The 19,245-nt window shown below is 45.1% G+C and overlaps 1 protein-coding gene across 1 annotated transcript; it reads left to right on the top strand.

The window, feature by feature from the left end:
- The first annotated feature begins 1,502 nt into the window (after nucleotides 1-1,502).
- On the top strand, nucleotides 1,503-18,102 carry LOC132805848 (insulin-like growth factor-binding protein 5). Its single transcript, XM_060821159.1, has 4 exons — nucleotides 1,503-1,861; nucleotides 4,990-5,198; nucleotides 8,077-8,196; nucleotides 16,538-18,102. The coding sequence occupies exons 1-4, from the start codon at nucleotides 1,531-1,533 to the stop codon at nucleotides 16,673-16,675; spliced, it is 798 nt and encodes a 265-aa protein (XP_060677142.1). The 5' UTR covers nucleotides 1,503-1,530; the 3' UTR covers nucleotides 16,676-18,102.
- The last annotated feature ends 1,143 nt before the right edge of the window (nucleotides 18,103-19,245 follow it).

Here is a 19,245-nt window from a genome sequence, read left to right as displayed (position 1 = left end):
GGAAATATATCACTGTTCCTTCAATTTTGCTGGGTCAAAGTCCTGCAACACTGTCCATGATGACATGGTGGGTCTGTTTACACCACATGGACTCAAGGAACATTGTGGATGGGTCAATGGCTAGCATTACTACCTTACAGTGCCAGGGTCCCAGGTTCGATTCCAGCCTCCGGTGACTGGTTGGAGTTTGCCCATTCTTCCTGTGTCTGCATGGGTTTCCTCCCACAATCCAAAGATATGTGGGTTAGGTGAATTGGCCATGGGAAATTGCCCGTAGTGTTAAGTGTCAGATGGAGATGGGTTACTCTTTGCAAGGTTGGTGTGGAGTTGTTGGCCTGAAAGGCCTGTTTCCACACTCTAGAGAATCTAATCAAATGCTAAGTTTGTTCAGTAGTGCCCCCATCCTAAGAAAGAATTAAAACAAAACTTATCTGTGAAAATTCTGATCCATAAGAAATAAGTGTCTGTAAGATTGTTTAAAAACAAAACAAAATACTTAAAGTCAGAGAGGTGTACAGCATGGAAACAGATCCTTTGGTCCAACTCATCCACGCCGACCAGATATCCCAACTCAATCCAGTCCCATTTGCCAGCACTTGACCCATATCCCTCTATACCTTCCCTATTGATATACCCATCCAGATGCCTTTTAAATGTTGTAAATTGTACCAGCCTCTACCACTTCCTCTGGCAGCTCAGTCCATACACGCACCACCCTCTGTGTGGAAAAAGTTGCCCATTGGGTCCCTTTTAAATTTGTCCCCTCTATCCTAAGCCAATGTCTTCTAGTTCGGGACTTCCCTACTCTAGGGAACACTTACTGAGTTTATGAACAAACATACTTGTAAGAAATGTTTATCTGTCAAATAGAAGTACCTACTTGTAATAAATACATTTTCAAATTTATATCTATCCAAGAGAAATATTTAGAAATACTTATTTATAAGAAATATCTACCTACAAGAAATGTTTACTTGCAAAACCAAAAAAAATTTATTTACAAGAAATATTTATAAATTGTATTTAGAATAAATACTTATACTGTCAAACATCTATCCACAGCAAATATTTTAAGAGATTACAAGTAGTTCCAAGAAATATTTGTGTAGAAAAGAAAATTCTCCACAAGAAACTCATATTCCCAGTACTTAGCAATTGGAAAAAAAGGATGACCAAGAAACAATTATCGACATTAATTATATTCTCAAACAATCATCTACTTGTCATGGAAGATGCAGTTCTACAATAAATGAACATCTAAAATAAACATTCCTCAATGAGAAACGTGGAAAAAGTAGTTATAAAGTTTTTTTAAAAACGCGTTTCTGTGTACATTGTCTGCAGGACACCCGATTTCCAGCGACAGAGGCGGAGAGTTACGAGGGAGGGATTACCCGTGCCCAGATGAGAACCGACCCCCTCCCCTTTATTATCCAGTTTCCGGGGCCTGGCTCTGCTGCTTGCATATTTAAAAAGGGGGGGACTAGCAGGCTAAGCAATGTCGTGGAGTGGGTCAAGCTCTTGCAAACCATGTTCAGGATCTGCGTACTGCTGGCTTGCTTCGGGGTGCCCGGGCGGCTGGGGGCACTGGGCGCAATGATCGAGTGTGCCCCGTGCAACAAGCAGGCGCTGTCAGCCTGCCACCCCCCGCGGGGCTGCGAGCTGGTGAAGGAGTCCGGCTGCGGCTGCTGCCTGACATGCGCGCTGGCCGAGGGAGCTGCGTGCGGCGTTTACACTGAGAGCTGTGCGTCTGGCCTCAGATGCGTCCCTCGCAGTGGCGACAAAGCGCCGCTTCAGGCGTTGCTGCAGGGACGGGCGGTCTGCCGCAGCCTCAAGCGGAGGAACCAGGTCCAGCGGGAAGGTGAGTCAGCCGCCACCGCCGGGGAAGTTCCCCCCCCCCCCCCCCCGATTGAGTTTGGTCAGTGCAAATCTGACCAAACTGTTCAAAACCGCACTCCAAAGATGTGCATGTCTGGTGGGTTGGCTGTGGGAAGTGCGGGGGAGAGGAGGAGGATTCCCTCTTCGGAGGGTCGCTGTGGACTCGATGGGACGAATGGCCCCTTTCTGCACTGTAGAGATTCTCTGATTCATTGGGCAGCGATCTGATAGAGGGAGGGTACAAGACTCTTTTTAAAAGAAGTCTGTGCAGGTATAGTCAGGTTGTGATGTCTTCCTTTTAATGAGGAAAGGCAAGTGGGTGGGACAAGGCAGCGGCAACACGGTGTAAATGTTCACCAGGCGAGGGAGGGACAGGGATTCACTTCCTGACTCTTCTTGGCTCTCCCGGTCTCTTGTCAAACCCACCAGCACAGTGGGCACTGGGTCAAGGAACCAAGAATGGTTGGTAATTTGAAAAGTTCTGAATAGGAAGGAAAATGGCAGAACTGTGACTGGACAGGAGGTTATTTTCAGGTAAGTTTAAAAACAAGGACTGCAGATGCTGGAAACCAGGTTCTAGATCAGAATGGTGCTGGAAGAGCACAGCAGGTCAGGCAGCATCCAGGCAAAAGCCCTTCCTCAGGAATGGAGGCAGGGATTTCAGCCCATGCCTGCTGTGTTTCTCTGTCTCCCGTCTTCTCTCAACTCTGTACATGATTCTTTTCCTTTCCGGATAACCAGCTAGTTGCCTTTTTGCTGCTTTGATTGAGTCTCTCTCCCACCAGACTCTCGAGCAGTACGTTCCAGAAATGGGTTTTTTCATTAAAAAAAATCGAAAGAATTGCTGATGCTGTAAATCAGAAAAACTCAGCAGGTCTGCGAAGAGAAATTCGCGGCGCGTTACTTTTCCTCCGAACTGGGCCCAGTTTATCATAGAATCCCTACAGTGTGATCCCCGCAGACCAAGCCCCCTACCATCTGACTGTACACTTCCCGTGACTAGTGCACCTAACCGAGACACCCTTAAACACTCCGGGCAATTTAGCATGGCCAATCCACCCTGACCTGCACAGCTTCGGACTGTGGGAGGAAACCGGAGCACCCGGAGGAAACCCACGCAGACACGGGGAGAATGTGCAAACTCCACACAGTCACCTGAGGCGGGAATTGAACCCGGGTCTCAGTGCTGACCACCGGGTCACCGTGCCGCTTTAGGCGGGAGAGTCCAAACCCCGCAAAAACTGGTCAGCGGCAGTGAGGGTGGGGGGAGTAAGCAGTGTTCAAAACATTAGACACTCACTTCGGACTGGAGTCATGTTCCTGTGGAAAGGACCCACCTGCTTTTGTTTCTTGATGTTTGGTGCCATCACGGCAGCCGGATGCACCCCCTCTTCGCCCCCCCCCCCCAAAATCTTCTCTTCTCCCCCCCCCCCCCAAATCTTCTCTTCTCCCCCCCCCCCCAAATCTTCTCTTCTCCCCCCCCCCCAAATCTTCTCTTCTCCCCCCCCCAAATCTTCTCTTCTCCCCCCCCAAATCTTCTCCCCCCCCCCCCAAATCTTCTCTCCCCCCCCCAAATCTTCTCCCCCCCCCCCCAAATCTTCTCCCCCCCCCCCCAATCTTCTCCCCCCCCCCCCAAATCTTCTCTTCTCCCCCCCCCAAATCTTCTCCTCTCCCCCCCCATCTTTTAGCGGTGCCGCAATTTATTCATCTGCTTCAGGGATAATTTGCGGTTAACGACACCGGCTGACAACTTTTCCCGCTGTTTAAAATCGCGCCACGCCACGGGGGCTTTCGTTTGAAATGCCCAACAGGGAGGCAGGAGCTGCCTGGCTTCTGTACCCCACTCTCTCCCAGTCGGACCTGAAACTCCCACCGTGCAGGCCCGGGGAACTTCACCCGGAGCCGACCACCTCCGTCCCTTTTTGGCCCTGCGTGCAGCCAGCGAAGGAGGGCTGCCTTATCCCGACACAGCGGTTGTATTCGCCTCTGTTTTCCAAAGGTCTTTTACTGAGCGAGTGAGTGACTGGGGAGGTGGGGGAGGGGGGTGTGTGCTTGGTCAAGGAGAGGAAGGGGGGTGTCTGATTGCGGGAGATCGCTTCTGCTGCTCGGTTGATTTTATCCAGCCCTTCGGCCCGGTGTCAGACTAACATTGGCTGCGTAAAGTACCGCAGCAAAGCCCCTTGTATCTGGGCTCAATCCTCCGCCCTGAGCCCATGGGCAGGGGCGTTCTTGGAGGGTCCCGGGCAGCGGCAGTTCGTTCATCGGACCGACTCTGCTTGAACTTTCCGGGCAATTCCTGTGGATGCCTGTGCGTGGGGACTCCTGTAGGGTCAGCTCCAACGACCTGGAGACAGCTGCACTCGCTTTTGGGAATCTTCCGTGAGGCGAACCCACTAAGTCCCCTCTTCTGACCAGAACTGGGTCTGCAAAAGAAGTAGCGCCGATCGCATGCAGTTAAGTGGCGGTCGTTCCACAGAACGGGTCAAACCGAAATGATTGTGCTTTTGGTGCAACTGCAGGGACGTGTTCGCATGGCTTGGGATTCCGAACCCAAGTCAGGCTAAATCAGCAGAAGCTCATTTGAAAGAGGAGGGTTTTATTTTCTACCTTGAACCCAATTCAGGGCTCCAACATAACCCTGATGGGGAAGTGCCGGTGTTGGACAGGGCAAGACAAAGTCCCAAGCCCCACAACACCAGGTTAGAGCCCAACAGGTTGATTTGAAATCCCAAGCTTTTGGAGCGCTGCTCCTTGCACAACTGAAGTGGGGATATCACTTGGTTATGTTGGACAAAAGCCCCAAGCCTTCAGAGTGCTGCTCCTTCACCCGCAGCAGGAGCAGTGCTTCGGCTTGTGACTTCAGTCAAACCTGTCGGGCTATAACCTGGTGTTGCTGTCTGACTTGGTCTCCCATAACCAAGGTCCCTTCTCAGAGCCATGAGTAACCTGGAGCTCGCACTAGCAATGTGCTTGGTTTCCTGTGTGCCCTGGAATGCTGGATATTGATGTGGGCTGTGTGAGGCAATGGTACGATCTCGAATTTTGTTGCATTGACTGACTGAGAGTGATTCCAGCACCATCTCCTGACCTGGTTTGTTCCTCTTCCTGCAGGAAAGCTCCCAGATGGTGGAGAGAAGTATTCCTTAGCAAAGAAAGAGCACAGTGGCAAAAACCATGGAATGCAGCTAGCAAATCCTAGTCAGCATTTGACACCAAAACCTCAACAAGGAAATCACCATTCACCAAAGGGAACCGTGCACACAATAGTGAACCCTTCCAAAGTTCCATCTGTCACCACCCCTGTGGCAGACTCTGAATATGTAAGTGCCAGACTTGGCAGGGGGAGCCGATTGTATGTCAACAAATTCACAGTACATTGAATTCCTCCCCAGGAGAGCTTCAAGTTAGAACAGTTTGGTTTGCAGATTTATGCTGTCAAAGGCTGCTCAAGTGTCCTGAGATTCATTGAGGCAGTTGTACATTCATTCTGATGATCGAAGCTAACAAGGTTAGACAATTGTGAATGGGGAAAAAAAGCTCGATACAAGTCAATGCTTGGCTGATAATCAGACCAAACACCCCAGTTTAATAATTCCAAGAAAGACATTGTGCATTTTGCACAGTTTAATTGCCTTTCACTACATTGGACTGTCCCAAAACACTGAGCATTAACTAATACTAAACCCTTACTTCCATTATGGTCCTGAAAACCATGACTAAGTCAAATCTGAATTCCCACAGGAATCAATGTTGGATCCAAGTCTAGATTCCTTTGGACACTTCCAGTTCGGAAAACCAAGTTATGAATTGAAATACATGTGCAGCATTCACATTAGATAACGCTGACTAGTCTCCATTTCTTCTGAGGCTGTCCCTCCCTATCGAGGATGACTTGCTTTCACTTCTGAGATGGTTGGCTGAGCTAAATGTACAGTCTCCAGCAGGTACTGCTTGGAGGGTCAGGTGGTTGAGTTACTTGGAATTTTTTTTGCCCCCTCAGCCAGGTTGAGCTCTCTAGCTCGGACACATTCCAAACCTAATCAGTTTGAGATTCAGCTTCCTGAAAAGTAAATACCAAATGTGTATTTTCCACTCCAACACGCTCTGAGCGAAGGCAAGTAATTTTCCCTGTGACTCCTCCCTGTGTCACCTGATGTAAAGCACCACAACCAGTTACGATGTTTACATCGCTGTGCACAGTTGAGTAGGGCTGTTTCTAGATTCACAAAAATGAACATCCCAGGCTTCAGCTTATTCCTTGCAAAACCAAACAAAACTCTTGATTTGGATATTCTTCATTAAGAACTTTTTACTTTTTCCAAAAAAAAACAGAATTATGGTTCTCAAGTGCGACAGAGAACCTGCAGTCCCATCTGCTGTGGAATCGATCAGGTCATGGCATCCAGGATCACATCAACACTAGATTTATGGGAAACAATGTGCAATGATACCAAGGCTACATACAATGACCTGAAATGCTGCACAACGGCGCAAAACAATGTTGCATTGAAATTGAAAGCGCAAATCAGAATACTGGCTCTAAAAATTGACTTTCAAGCAAAACTATTTAAAGTTGGGCAACTTCAAAACAAACTTGCTGTAAGTACTTAATTGATGCATAGCAATGGCAGAAAAAATGACAACCAATGGAGCAAATTAACATTGTACATGTGTAACAGACCTATATCATGTGTGTCTCCATCTTGCTCCTGTACATGCTGAGAACACTGGGTAAAAAGGGATGACTTAGTCCCACATAGTACACTCTCTATATAGCCTGTTTGTCTGTCAGCTCCTGTACATGTAAGGTACACTAGATTAAAAAGGAATGATTTACTCCCATATAGCCTGTGTTATCATCTGTAGATATACAGATCACTGGGCAGGTAAAAAGAAATGATTCACCATAGCAGCCATCCAAACTCAATTATGTGATCATCACCGTTACTCAAGTAACTGACTGACTGGGACTGTTCCTTGGGAGGTGCTATAGAAGAGCGATCTGAAATAGGGGAAAGTCTTTTTTTTTTGTTGGATTAATTCTCAAGCATGAGAGTAATCAGAATTGTTACTGTGGAGTATATACCATTGCAATGAAGCAATTCTGATGGCAGAATCTGGGTGATGGTGACCTGGTGTTGTAAGAGACAGAATCTACCCTTTGTGGCTCCCTAAACAATGCTGATGATACATAGAGAGAGAGAGAGAAGAATGGAAGTAGGATAATCATGGCCAGTGGAAGTTAGGTACAATAGAAAGCCCAGTGCTTTGAACAAGTGCACATTGGCATGTTAAATAACATTTCCTCTCCTACCCTTCTGCTGACCTACTGACAAGTTCCATTAAAGTCTCTAATGTGCAAAAACTCTTGTTGAGGTGGTTCCAATAGAGTATGAAGGGCCTGAAGGATTCTGTTTCTGGGTAATTGCTTCCTCAGAGGCTGCTCATAATGCCAAGGAGTCTGGGTTTATACCTGATGCTGTGTTATTTGTCAAACATACTAAGATGATAGGGTGAGTTTGAGTCTCCAGAGAAGTAGTAAATCTGCACCAACTCTCTACAGCTAACCGGGCAATGGCCTTCAGTCAAGATGTTGGTTTGGGGGAACCTTGCCTGATTTTTTTTTTTGACTGGAACACATAATTTTTTGAAGTCCATAGTCGCGTAAGAACATATTTTAAATAAGCAGAGGAAAAACTTGAGCATTTTACTCTTTGGAACAGAATGTTCACAAGCTATTCTTGATGTAGTATAGCAGGTAAGGCCTCAGTGGACTAAAGACTGAATTGGAGAGGATTCAGTGGGAGTGTTGGTACAGGGGGGTTAGAGTTTGGTGAACAAATGAGTCTCTTTGCATGTACAGCTTTGGAGTGGTAGCTCAGTACTGCTACCTCCCAGCATGAGGGACCTGGGTTTAATTCCAGCCTCAGGCGACTGGCTGTGTGAAGTTTCCTCCAGACACTTTGGTTTCTTCCCACAGACCAAAGATATGCAGGTCAGGTTTATTGGCTCGGCTAAATTGCCCCACAGTGTCTAGGGATGTGCAGGCTTGTTGGATTAGTCATTGAGAAATGCAAGGTTATTTGCATAGGGTGAGGGATGTTCTTCAGAGGAGTTTTGGGAACTTGATGGGCTGAATGACATGCTTCCACGCTGTAGGGGTTCGATGATTCTAACCAATTGCTTGTCTGTGCTTAGGGCCCATGTCGCAGGGAGATGGAATCAATTCTCCAGGACCTGAAACCAGAGTTTTTCCGTAGCCCAGAGGACATTTACATCCCAAACTGTGATAAGCAGGGGTTCTACCGGAGCAAGCAGGTAAGTTGTAACAAATATCCCAACTGATTTGTTAACCTTATACTGCAATCATTAAGTGAAGTCCTCTCCTCCAAGCCAATAGTAAAGTCCAAGGCAGAGTGGTGTAAAGTGGGTGAGAGTAAGACAACAGATGTTGGATTTGACTATGCACCATTGATTTTCTCCCCCCACCTGTAAAACTCATGAAGGATGGCCCACCAGTTGCATGGCTGGCAGTAACACCTGCAGTGGTGACCATGGGGCCAGGCTGGTGTGAGGGCGGGTGGTGTCCACCTTGGTGAAATCAGGGAAGTATTATTGAGGGCATTGCATGCAAAATCCCCACCCTTGTCCAACTCCAGCTAGAGCTGCTGGCCTTCCTATGTGGTATGAGCCTGCTCTTGTGATGGGTAGGATAGCAGTGGCCAAGGATGGAGCAATTAAGTGCCATTGAGTGCCCACTTACAGATGTCAATTAGGCTCAGGATGTGTGAGCTGCCTAACGGCTTGTTTCAATTGTGGTGGGGAACATCGGAAGTTGGGTGGATGATGGGGAATAGCATCCAGTGGATTTTAGGTATTCTCGCCTCCTACTCTAGCTTGCCAGTGGGGCAGTGTATAATCCAAGTCCAGTCCCAGATTTCTGAACAGTTTGATTTCCTGAATGGGCTATTTTTTTTTTTCCCCTCCCGTGTTGTTGGGCTCTGAGGGCAATTGTCATCCTTCCCCCTCCCCCCACCAACCTTGTGTAACCAATTAACTCCTCAATGACCAAAGTTAGGGCCAAACTGACTAGCCAATCCTATGTGTAACTGAAAATGCAGAGGCCTGGACTCCCTATAGTCAATTTTTGTGATGGCAAAACTCATTAAAATAAAGTCCTGGTGCTGTTGTCAATGGCTACAGCCGCCAATATGGAGTCCAGTCCTGGCTTGTGGGATGAAGTTTCTATGGTGACCACGGGATATAGTGAGTGTCAACATCTCAGTCCCCTGAGATAAGGAAGGGCGGTAAACTGGGCCAGTTCTTAGAGTGGCATGGTGGCTCAATGCTGCTGCCTCACAGGGCTGACCTGGGTTCAATTCCATCCTCGGCAATTGTGTAGTTTGCATGTTCTACCCGTTTTCTCCCACAGTCCAAAGATGTGTGGGTTAGGTGGATTGGCTGTGCCAAATTGCCCTTGGTGGTCAGAAATGTGCAGGTTGGGTGGATTAGCCATAGGAAATGCAAGATCACAGGGATAGGGAAGGGGGTTGTGTCTGGGGCAGATGTTCTTCGAAGGGTTGATGTGAACTTGATGAGCCAAATGGCCTGCTCCCACATTGTAGGGATTCTACAATGACTTCTGCTCCTGCACAGTTCTGTTATGTAGCTGTTGTATTTTTTTTAAATCTGTCTTTTAGATGTGAACTCCTTTTTAAGTGTCTCAGTTGGTCACATTCTCTCGGCATCTGAGCCAGAAGGTCAAGGCATACTTCAGGGACTTGAGCTCATCATCCATGACAATCAATCGCAGTACCAAGCGAGGGCTGTATTCTTAGACACGTACTATCTCGGGAAGATAGCCAGAACAGCAAAGGAAAAGTAAATGTGGGCCTAGTGAGAAAGGATCTAATATCAGAAAATCATGAAGTTGAATCCTTCGGAGTGGAAACTAGGAATAATGTGTCAGCAAATACTGATAGAGGTAGTGTATAGACCCTCAAAATAGTTAAAACACTAAATCGTAATTGGATGGAGCATATAAAAATAAGCAATGTAGTAATTGTAAGGGACTTCAATCTTCATTTGGACTGGATGGATCAAAGTGGTGAGAGTAGCTCAGATAATGAGCTTGTGACTTGTTGGTTTCCTGGAACAACGTGGTGGAACCAATTAGGGATAAACCTATTTTGGTTTTATGTTGTGTAATGAGGCATGGTTCATTAATAATCTGCTGAAAGTTATCAAAAAAGGCTGAGGTTAGAAACAGGAGAGGAGAGGTCACACAGCTTGAGTTTTTTTTTAATATATAGGCCTCCACAGAGTTCCAAGGAGGTGGAAGAAAGGATTAGCAAAATTATTCTGGGTAGGAGTGAAAGGAACAGGGTGGTTGTTATGGGGGACTTTAACTTCCCCAACATTGATTGATTGGAAATGCTGTATCTTTAATACGTCGGAAGGATCAGTTTTTGTCCAATGTGTACAGGAGGGTTTCCTGACACAGTATGTCGAAGGGCTGATAAGAGGGGAGGCCATACTGGGTCTGGTGCTTGGTAATGAACCAGGCCAGGTGTTGATTTAGTTATAGGTGAGCACTTTGGAGAGAGTGACCATAATTCAGCTACGTTTAGTTTAGCGATGGAAAGGGATTGGTACATGCCACAGGTCAAGAGTTATCGATGGGGCAAGGGCAATTATAATACGATTAGGCAAGAATTAGGATGTATGGAATGGGGTAGGAAAATGCAGGGGATGCAGGCAATGTGGAGCTGGTTTAAGGTACAGATATTGAGTGTCCTTGATAGGTATGTCCCTGTCAGGCAGGGAGGAAGTGATAAGGTAAGGGAACTATGGTTTATTACAGAAATTGCAACACTTCTTAAGAAGAAGGAGGCTTATGTGTTGATGAGGCGATGGAGTGTTACAGATCAGCTAGGAAGGATTTAAAGAGTTAAGAAGAACAAAGAAAGGACACGAGCGGCCTTTAGCAAATAGAATAAAGGAGAACGCTAAAGCTTTCTATAGGTATGTGAGGAATAAGAGAATGACTAGGGTCGGAATAGGGCCAGTCAAAGAAGTGGGAAGTTGAGTGTGGACCCTGTAGAGATCGGTGAGGTGCTGAATGAACATTTCTCATCGATTTTTCACTCAAAGGAGAATATTGTAGAGGAGAAGAATGAGATACGAGATATTAGACTAGAAACGATTGAGGTTAGTTACGAACAGGTGTTATCAATTCTAGAAGGAGTGAAAGTAGACAAGTCCCCAGGGCCGGATGGGATTTATCCGAGGATTCTCTGGGAAGCTAGGGAGGAGATAGCAGAGCCTTTGGCTTTGATTATTTGAGTCATTGTCTACAGGTTTAGTACCAGAGGACTGGAGGATTGCAAATGTGCCCTTGTTCAAGAAGGACAGTAGAGATGACCCAGGTAATTATAGACCAGTGAGCCTTACTTCTGTTGTAGGAAAGATTTTGGAAAGGATTATAAGAGAAGATTTATAATCAGCTAGCAAGCAATGATTTGATTTCAGAGAGTCAACATGGTTTCGTCAAGGGCAGGTCATGTCTCACAAACCAGTTTTTTGAGAAGGTGACCAAGCATCTAGATGAGGGTAGGGCAGTTGACATGGGATACTTGGACTTCAGTAAAGCCTTTGATAAGGTTCCACATGGTAGGCTGTTGGAGAAAAGGCAAAGGCATGGGAAAATGCAGAGGGTGATTTAGCAGTTTGGATTAGAAACTGGCTTTCTGTAAGAAGGCAGCGAGTGGTGGTTAATGGAAAATATTCAGCCTGGAGTCCGGTTACTAGTGGTGTGCCACAAGGATCTGTTTTGGGATCTGTTTAAGTCATTTTTATAAATGACTTAAATGCAAGCATAGGTGGATGTAGATTAGTAAGTTTGCGGACGACATTAAAGTCAGTGGAGTAGTGGACAGTTTGGAAGAATGTTACAAGTTGCAGGGGGACTTGGATAAAGTGCAGAATTTTAGATTTAGATTAGATTACTTAGTGTGGAAACAGGCCCTTCGGCCCAACAAGTCCACACCGACCCGCCGAAGCGCAACCCACCCATTCCCCTACATTTACCCCTTACCTAACACTATGGGCAATTTAGCATGACCAATTCACCTGACCCGCACATCTTTGGACTGTGGGAGGAAACCGGAGCACCCGGAGGAAACCCACGCAGACACGGGGAGAATGTGCAAACTCCACACAGTCTGTCGCCTGAGTCGGGAATTGAACCCGGGTCTCAGGCGCTGTGAGGCAGCAGTGCTAACCACTGTGCCACCGTACCACCCACTATTGGGCTGAGGTGGCAGCTAAATGTGAGGTGATGCACTTTGGGAAGAATAACAGGAAGGCAGAGTACTGGGTCAATGGAAAGATTCTTGGTAGCGTGGATGTGCAGAGGGATCTTGGAGTCCATGTACATAGATCCCTGAAAGTTGCCACCCAGGTGGATAGTGCTGTTAAGAAGTCATACGGTGTGTTAGGTTTCATTGGTAGAGGGATTGAGTTCCGGAAACGCAATATCATGCTGCAAATATATAAACGCTGGTGTGGCCACACTTGAAATATTGTGTACAGTTCTGGTCCCCATATTTCGGGAAGGATGTGGAAGCATTGGAAAAGGTGCAGAGGAGATTTACCAGGATGTTGCCTGGTCTGGAGGGAAGGTCTAACGAGGAAAGGCTGAGAGACTTGGGTCTGTTCTCATTGGAATGAAGAAGGCTAAGAGGGAATTTGATAGAGACAAGATGATCGGTGAAAGTCTTTTTTCCTCAGATGGTGATGTCAGCCTATTCGAGGGGGCATAACCACAAATTGAGGGGTGATAGATTTAAGACAGATGTCAGAGGCAGGTTCTTTACTCAGAGTGGTAAGGGCGTGGAATGCCCTCCCTGCCAATGTAGTTAACTCAGCCACATTCGGGAGATTTAAACAATCCTTAGATAAGCACATGGATGATGATGGGAAAGTATAGGGGGAGGAGCTGAGAACGAGTCACAGGTCGGCGCAACATTGAGGGCCGAAGAGCCTGTTCTGCGCTGTATTGTTCTGTGTTCTAAGAATTTAATTCCTATGTATTTGCCCTTGTTTAATTTTGAGAGGGATACTGCCTCAGCTTGATTGGATAATTAGACTGAAGAAGGGCGTATGCCCAAAACGTCGAATCTCCTGTTCCTTGGATGCTGCCTGACCTGCGCTTTTCCAGCAACACATTTTCAGCTCTGATCTCCAGCATCTGCAGACCTCATTTTCTCCTGGATAATTATACTAAAAGGCATGGTGGAAAATAAACAGTGGGAAACATCTTTTAAAAAGGTGTTTGACAAAATATGTTCCATTTTGAAAAAAAACCAAGTAGGATCTATCCATGGTTTACTAAGGAGGTTAAACATATTATTGGATTAATATAAGTGTGAAACTTTGCAAGGAATAGTTATATTATTCCAAGTTGATAGGGATTGTTTTCAAAACCAGCAAGTGTTGATAAGAAGGACAAATTAGTACACAAGAATTTAGCCCAGGGACAAAAATAGATTGTAAGAGTTTTTAGAAGTGTATAAAAAGGAGAAAATTTAAAGTAAGCAATCGCCTCTTTAGAAGAAAAGACTGGATAAATTATCAGGGAGAATGAGGAAGTGGTGGAGCTACAGAACAAACTTTTTTTGTCTGTCTTAGAAGACGTAAGAGTTTGTTAGATTCTGGAACAGTCCCAGTTGATTGGAAATTAGCAAATATTTCAAGAAAATAAGAAAGAGCATCAATGGGCAGCTACCGCCAGTTTGTCTGCTAGCAGTCAACAGGAAATTACTCATAAAACCATATGAAATGTATCTAATCATATTATAAAAGGAAAATTTATGTTTGATAAATTTAATTAGAGGTTTTTCTGGATGTAACTAGTAGGGTGTGATCAGTAGATGTGTATATAGGAAGTTCCAAAAGCCCCTCAATAAGGTGCCCCTTAAGGACTACTCTAGTTGGGGGTGACATATATTAGCAGGGATCGAGAATTGGTTAAGAGACAGGAAGCAAAATGTAAGGCTCAATGGGGCATTTTCAAGTTGGCAGGCTATGACTAGTGGAGTGCTGTAAAGGTCAGTGCTGCGGCCTTAGCTGCTCATGGAGAGGCAGTGAGTAATAGATCTAAGCTTGATGTTCCAAAACCCGATGGAAATATAAACTTCAAGTCAAATACAGAGGCTGCAAAGAGTTATAGGTACATTAAGAGAGTCGTGGTAGTCCCTGGTTGTCCTGCGATAAGAGGCTACATAAATTGGATCTAACGTTCTGTAGAGTTTAGAAGAATGGGATGTGATCTCATTGAAACGTGCAAACATCTGATGGAGTTTGACAGAGTAGAACTGTGAAAGGTTGTTTCTTTGATCTGGGAAATTTAGAACATGGGATAAGGTGCTGATCATTCAGGACTAAGATGAGGCAAAATATCTTCAAAGGATAGGGAATTGTTGAAATTCCTTGAGTTGAGTGCTTCGTCATTGAACATCTTTTAAGGCCAAAAGAGACGTTTGGTCTCTTGCAATTGGCAGGATAGACTGTGTAGAGAAAGTGGAGTTGAAGCCTAAGATCAGCCATAATTGGGCTGAAAGGTGGAGCAGGCTCAAGGGCTGACTGGTCTACATCCTAGTCATCAGTCTTGGACAGCGTTTGACGTCAACCAGAATCACTGAGTGTTGTCATTGCTCTCTGTAGGAGCTTGTGTGAAGTCCCTCCAGGTTTCCTGCATTGAGCAATACAATACTTCAAAAGTGTGTACTTAATTGTCTGCAAACTGCACTAGAACATCTCCAAGAATGTTTAGAACATAGAACATAGAAAGATACAGCGCAGTACAGGCCCTTCGGCCCTCGATGTTGCGCCGACCGAATCCTACCTAACCTACACTAGCCCAATAACTTTCAAATGCCTATCCAATGCCTGCTTAAATGACCATAAAGAAGGAGAGTTCACCACTGCTACTGGCAGGGCATTCCATGAACTCACAACCCGCTGTGTAAAGAATCTACCCCTAACATCTGTCCTATATCTACCACCCCTTAATTTAAAGCTGTGTCCCCTAGTAACACCTGACTCCATTAGCGGTAAAAGGTTCTCCGTGTCGACCCTATCTAAACCCCTAATCATCTTGTACACCTCTATCAAGTCTCCCCCAAACCTTCTCTTCTCCAATGAGAACAGCCCCAAGTGCCTCAGCCTTTCCTCATAAGATTTTCCTACCATTCCAGGCAACATCCTGGTAAACCTCCTCTGCACTCGTTCCAATGCCTCCACATCCTTCCTATAGTATGGCGACCAAAACTGCACACAATACTCCAGATGAGGCCGCACCAGAGTCTTATACAGTTGCAACATGACCTCAGGACTCCGGAACTCAATTCCTCTACCAATAAAGCCCAGTACACCATATGCCTTCCTCACAGCACTATTTACCTGGGTGGCAACTTTCAGAGATCTGTGTACATGGACACCAAGATCCCTCTGCTCATCCACACTACCAAGTAGCCTACCATTAGCCCAGTAATCCATCTTCTTGTTACTCCTACCAAAGTGAATGACTTCACACTTAGCTACATTGAATTCCATTTGCCACATTTCTGCCCAGCTCTGCAACTTATCTATATCCTGCTGTAACCTACCACTTCCTTCCTCACTATCCACAACTCCACCGACTTTTGTGTCATCCGCAAACTTGCTTACCCAGCTTTCAAGCTCTTCCTCTAGATCATTTATAAAGATAACAAAAAGCAATGGTCCCAAAACAGATCCTTGTGGTACACCGCTAGTAACTGCACTCCAAGATGAACATAGTCCATCAACTACTACCCTCTGTCTCCTTCCAGCCAGCCAATTCCTAATCCAAACCTCTAATGTATCCTCAATGCCATACCTCTGTAGTTTTAGCATTAGCCTACCATGGGGAACCTTATCGAACGCCTTACTAAAATCCATATACACAACATCTACTGCTTTACCCTCGTCCACTTCCTTAGTCACCCTCTCAAAGAACTCAATAAGGTTTGTGAGGCACGACCTGCCCTTCACAAAACCAGGCTATCCTTGATCACGTTATTCCTATCCAGATGTTCATAAATCTTATCCCTTACCATTCTCTCTAAGACTTTGCCCACCACTGAAGTCAGACTCACTGGCCTATAGTTACTAGGGCTATCCCTACTCCCTTTCTTGAACAAGGGGACCACATTCGCTATCCTCCAGTCCTCTGGTACTATTCCCGTTGACAATGACGACATAAAAATCCAGGCCAATGGCTCTGCTATCTCCTCCCTAGCTTCCCATAGGATCCTAGGGTAAATGCCATCAGGCCCAGGAGACATCTATTTTCATCCTCTCCAATATTCCCAGAACCTCTTCCCTGCATATTTCCAGGCCATCCATTCTAATCATTTGTGACTCCATATTCACATCAGCAACAGTGTCCTGTTCCTGAGTGAATACTGATGAAAAGTATTGATTTAGTGTCTCTCCAATCTACTCCGCCTCCACACACAACTTCCCACTACTATCCTTGACTGGACCGATACCTACCCTAGTCATCCTTTTATTCCTGTTTAGTTTGTCTGTTTCTCTCCTTCCACTAAAGCCAGATGTTTTCAATGTTTCATAGTGCAAGCCGTCAAGAGGCAGAAAACGGGGTCACTGCTGGTGTGTGGATAAGTATGGGCACTCGCTTCCTGGGCGACTAAGTAGGAAAAGGCCAGTGTCCTGTGTGCAAAGCTCATCTTCTGAAGAGGTTGGATCTTAACCTGCACACACCTCTGAGGGCAGCATTGCCTGAAGTTTCTAAAGAGAAGATTCAACTAGAAAGAATAACTCCAATCAGCCTTACTCTACCTGTAGATCACCTCCTAGAATGAGCCAACAGGCTTTCGTGGAACTGTACCTCCTGGAAGTAGTGTAGTTTAAAGGTTACAAAATATGTCACAACTGCAATGAACAGCTTCTGAAATTCCACTTTAATTCTGATTCCTACTTGTTTTGAACCTGGGATAAACTTTTTTTTTTCCCCAAAATGCCCAGTGCCTGACATTATCAGAACTCACTAGCATGGTTTCCGTGCCCCATAGTTTGACTTATTTTCCAGCACCAACCTTGATTCTGAGGTTTAAGTCCTGCTAGTGAAAATGTTTCTGGGAGAACCAGGTTGTGTCTGGTACTGCTAAACTATGGCATTCAGAAAATGCTGGCTAACTCTCCCTGGTCACTCGGTGGGTGAAAACACCAGCTGTCTTAGTCCTGAGCCAGACAGACCTGGCAGCTCCCAGCTTCTCTACCTGACCATTGCTATATTGCTTGCTATGACCCCTTCAGGAAAGTGTGTTTGTAGTTGTTGAGCTGTGATTCTCTCTCTCTCTCTCTCTCTCTCTCTCTCTCTATTGTAGGGCTTCCTTGGTCCCCTCACACTGGTTAGCTGTCTGAGATGTTGACATTGGGGCCAGACCCCAGAATGAATCAGCCCCCTCAGGAGAGCAGCATATACAAACTTCGAGTACAGGGAGTGTAGCAGTTATATTACTGAGTCTGTAATCCAGACTCTGATTAATTCAGCTGAAAACCTGTTCTGTTGCTGACTGAGGATTGGAGTGGCCACACATTTACCCCATAGATTCGGTCACCTGGAGGTTTAATGTGTCTCCTTCATATCCTTTGAGTAGAAGTTTTCAAGTAAGGTATTAAACTTCTTGCTTAATATAAACTTCTGAAAAAATGCTGGGTGAAGTTGGAGACTGCATACTGGCAAACAGAAACTTCTATTTTATTTGTCATATCTCATAATTGACGTGCAGAATAATTGGCATTGACCACCTTAGAAATGGCTGTTCATTGAAGTTTGATTTTCTTCCTTGACATATTTAGTTTTGTGCAGAAATGTTTTTGAATGGATCAGATGTCACTGTCCTGCTCTTCCTCTTCAAACCATTTCAAAATCTTACTTTTAATATTCTGCCTAAAAGTTCCCTGTTGACTGTCAGGATGTCTCGGGTGTGTACTGTCCTTGGGCAGTAGTGAGGGCACACAACCCAAACAGTTTTACATCACTTTACAGGACTTGATAAGCACTATGTATTTTTTTTATGCATCTGTATATTTAAATTCCATGAAAATAAATAGTGAAATATACTTTAGAATGTAGAGTGTCTAAAAATCAATAAATACTTCTTTTATGGTAAATTTGTGGTGTTGCTTTAACATTTTGGGATTTATCCTTGCACTGTTTTTATTTAATAAAATCACATCTTTTAACAATTTTATCTTTTCTGATTCTTATTAATCATTTTTGGGATAGTTGGCAAAGGATTGGTGTGGACAACACTTAATAAAATAGTAATGGTTAACCAATCCATCTGATAGGCAATCCTTCCTTTGTGACTGTGACTGTTCCAGAGAAACACTGACCATAATTTCAGCACAGGAAGGGAGGAAACTGGGAGAAATATTTGGTCCTAATTGGCAAGAAGCTGCTGCTTCTCACATGCACCTTACGGAATGTGATACCACACAGAATGAAGCCATTCAGTCCATTGTAGATGTCCTGGCTCTTTGAAAGTAGTCCTGCTCTTGCCATACAGTCAGTCCTGAGTTCTTTCCATTCACATACTTATCCAATACATTCCCCCTTTTGAAAGTTACAATTGAAACTGCTTCCATCATCTTTCAGGCAATTCATTCCAGATCACTCCGTGTGAGAACATCTCCCTTTTTTTATTTTTGTTAATGATCTAAACTCAGTCTCCTCTGGTGAGATATTTTATAATCAACCTGTTTAGGGATGTTATAACACACCTCTGGAGCAGGTAGAACGTAAGCCCCGGTCTCCTGGCCCAGAAATAACATTAGGCAGGGATATTAGTGTTGCACAAGAGCTCTCAAAGGTCAACTCTGACTTTCTTTTCATTGTTGCTGCCAGTTCCTGCCGAGTTTCTTCACAATAACTACAACCCAAATAAAAAAACAAATTGCTAATCAATCTGCTTAGGCATGTTATGACACATTCCTGGGGCAAGTGGGACTCGAGGCTGAAAATGTGTTGCTGGTTAAAGCACAGCAGGTTAGGCAGCATCCAAGGAACAGGAAATTCCTGATGAAGGGCTCTGGCCCGAAACGTCGAATTTCCTGTTCCTTGGATGCTGCCTAACCTGCTGTGCTTTAACCAGCAACACATTTTCAGCTCTGATCTCCAGCATCTGCAGACCTCACTTTTTACTCCAAGTGGGACTCCAGTCTGGGTCTCCTAGCTCAGAGGTATGGTCGCTACTACTGTGTCAAAAGAGTCTCTCCCTTTTTTTTCTTGTATATATTCAGAAGTGTTCTTAC

This window comes from Hemiscyllium ocellatum, chromosome X (genome assembly GCF_020745735.1).
Source record: "Hemiscyllium ocellatum isolate sHemOce1 chromosome X, sHemOce1.pat.X.cur, whole genome shotgun sequence".
NCBI classification, from domain to species: Eukaryota; Metazoa; Chordata; class Chondrichthyes; order Orectolobiformes; family Hemiscylliidae; genus Hemiscyllium; species Hemiscyllium ocellatum.
This window is presented reverse-complemented; position numbering and strand designations above follow the sequence as displayed.

Coding starts and splice junctions, on each gene's coding strand:
- LOC132805848 (XM_060821159.1), top strand. CDS start 1,531: ATGTTCAGGATCTGCGTACTGCTGGCTTGCTTCGGGGTGCCCGGGCGG. Junction 1,862..4,989: donor GAACCAGGTCCAGCGGGAAG/GTGAGTCAGCCG, acceptor CTCTTCCTGCAG/GAAAGCTCCCAGATGGTGGA. Junction 8,197..16,537: donor GGTTCTACCGGAGCAAGCAG/GTAAGTTGTAAC, acceptor AATGTTTCATAG/TGCAAGCCGTCAAGAGGCAG.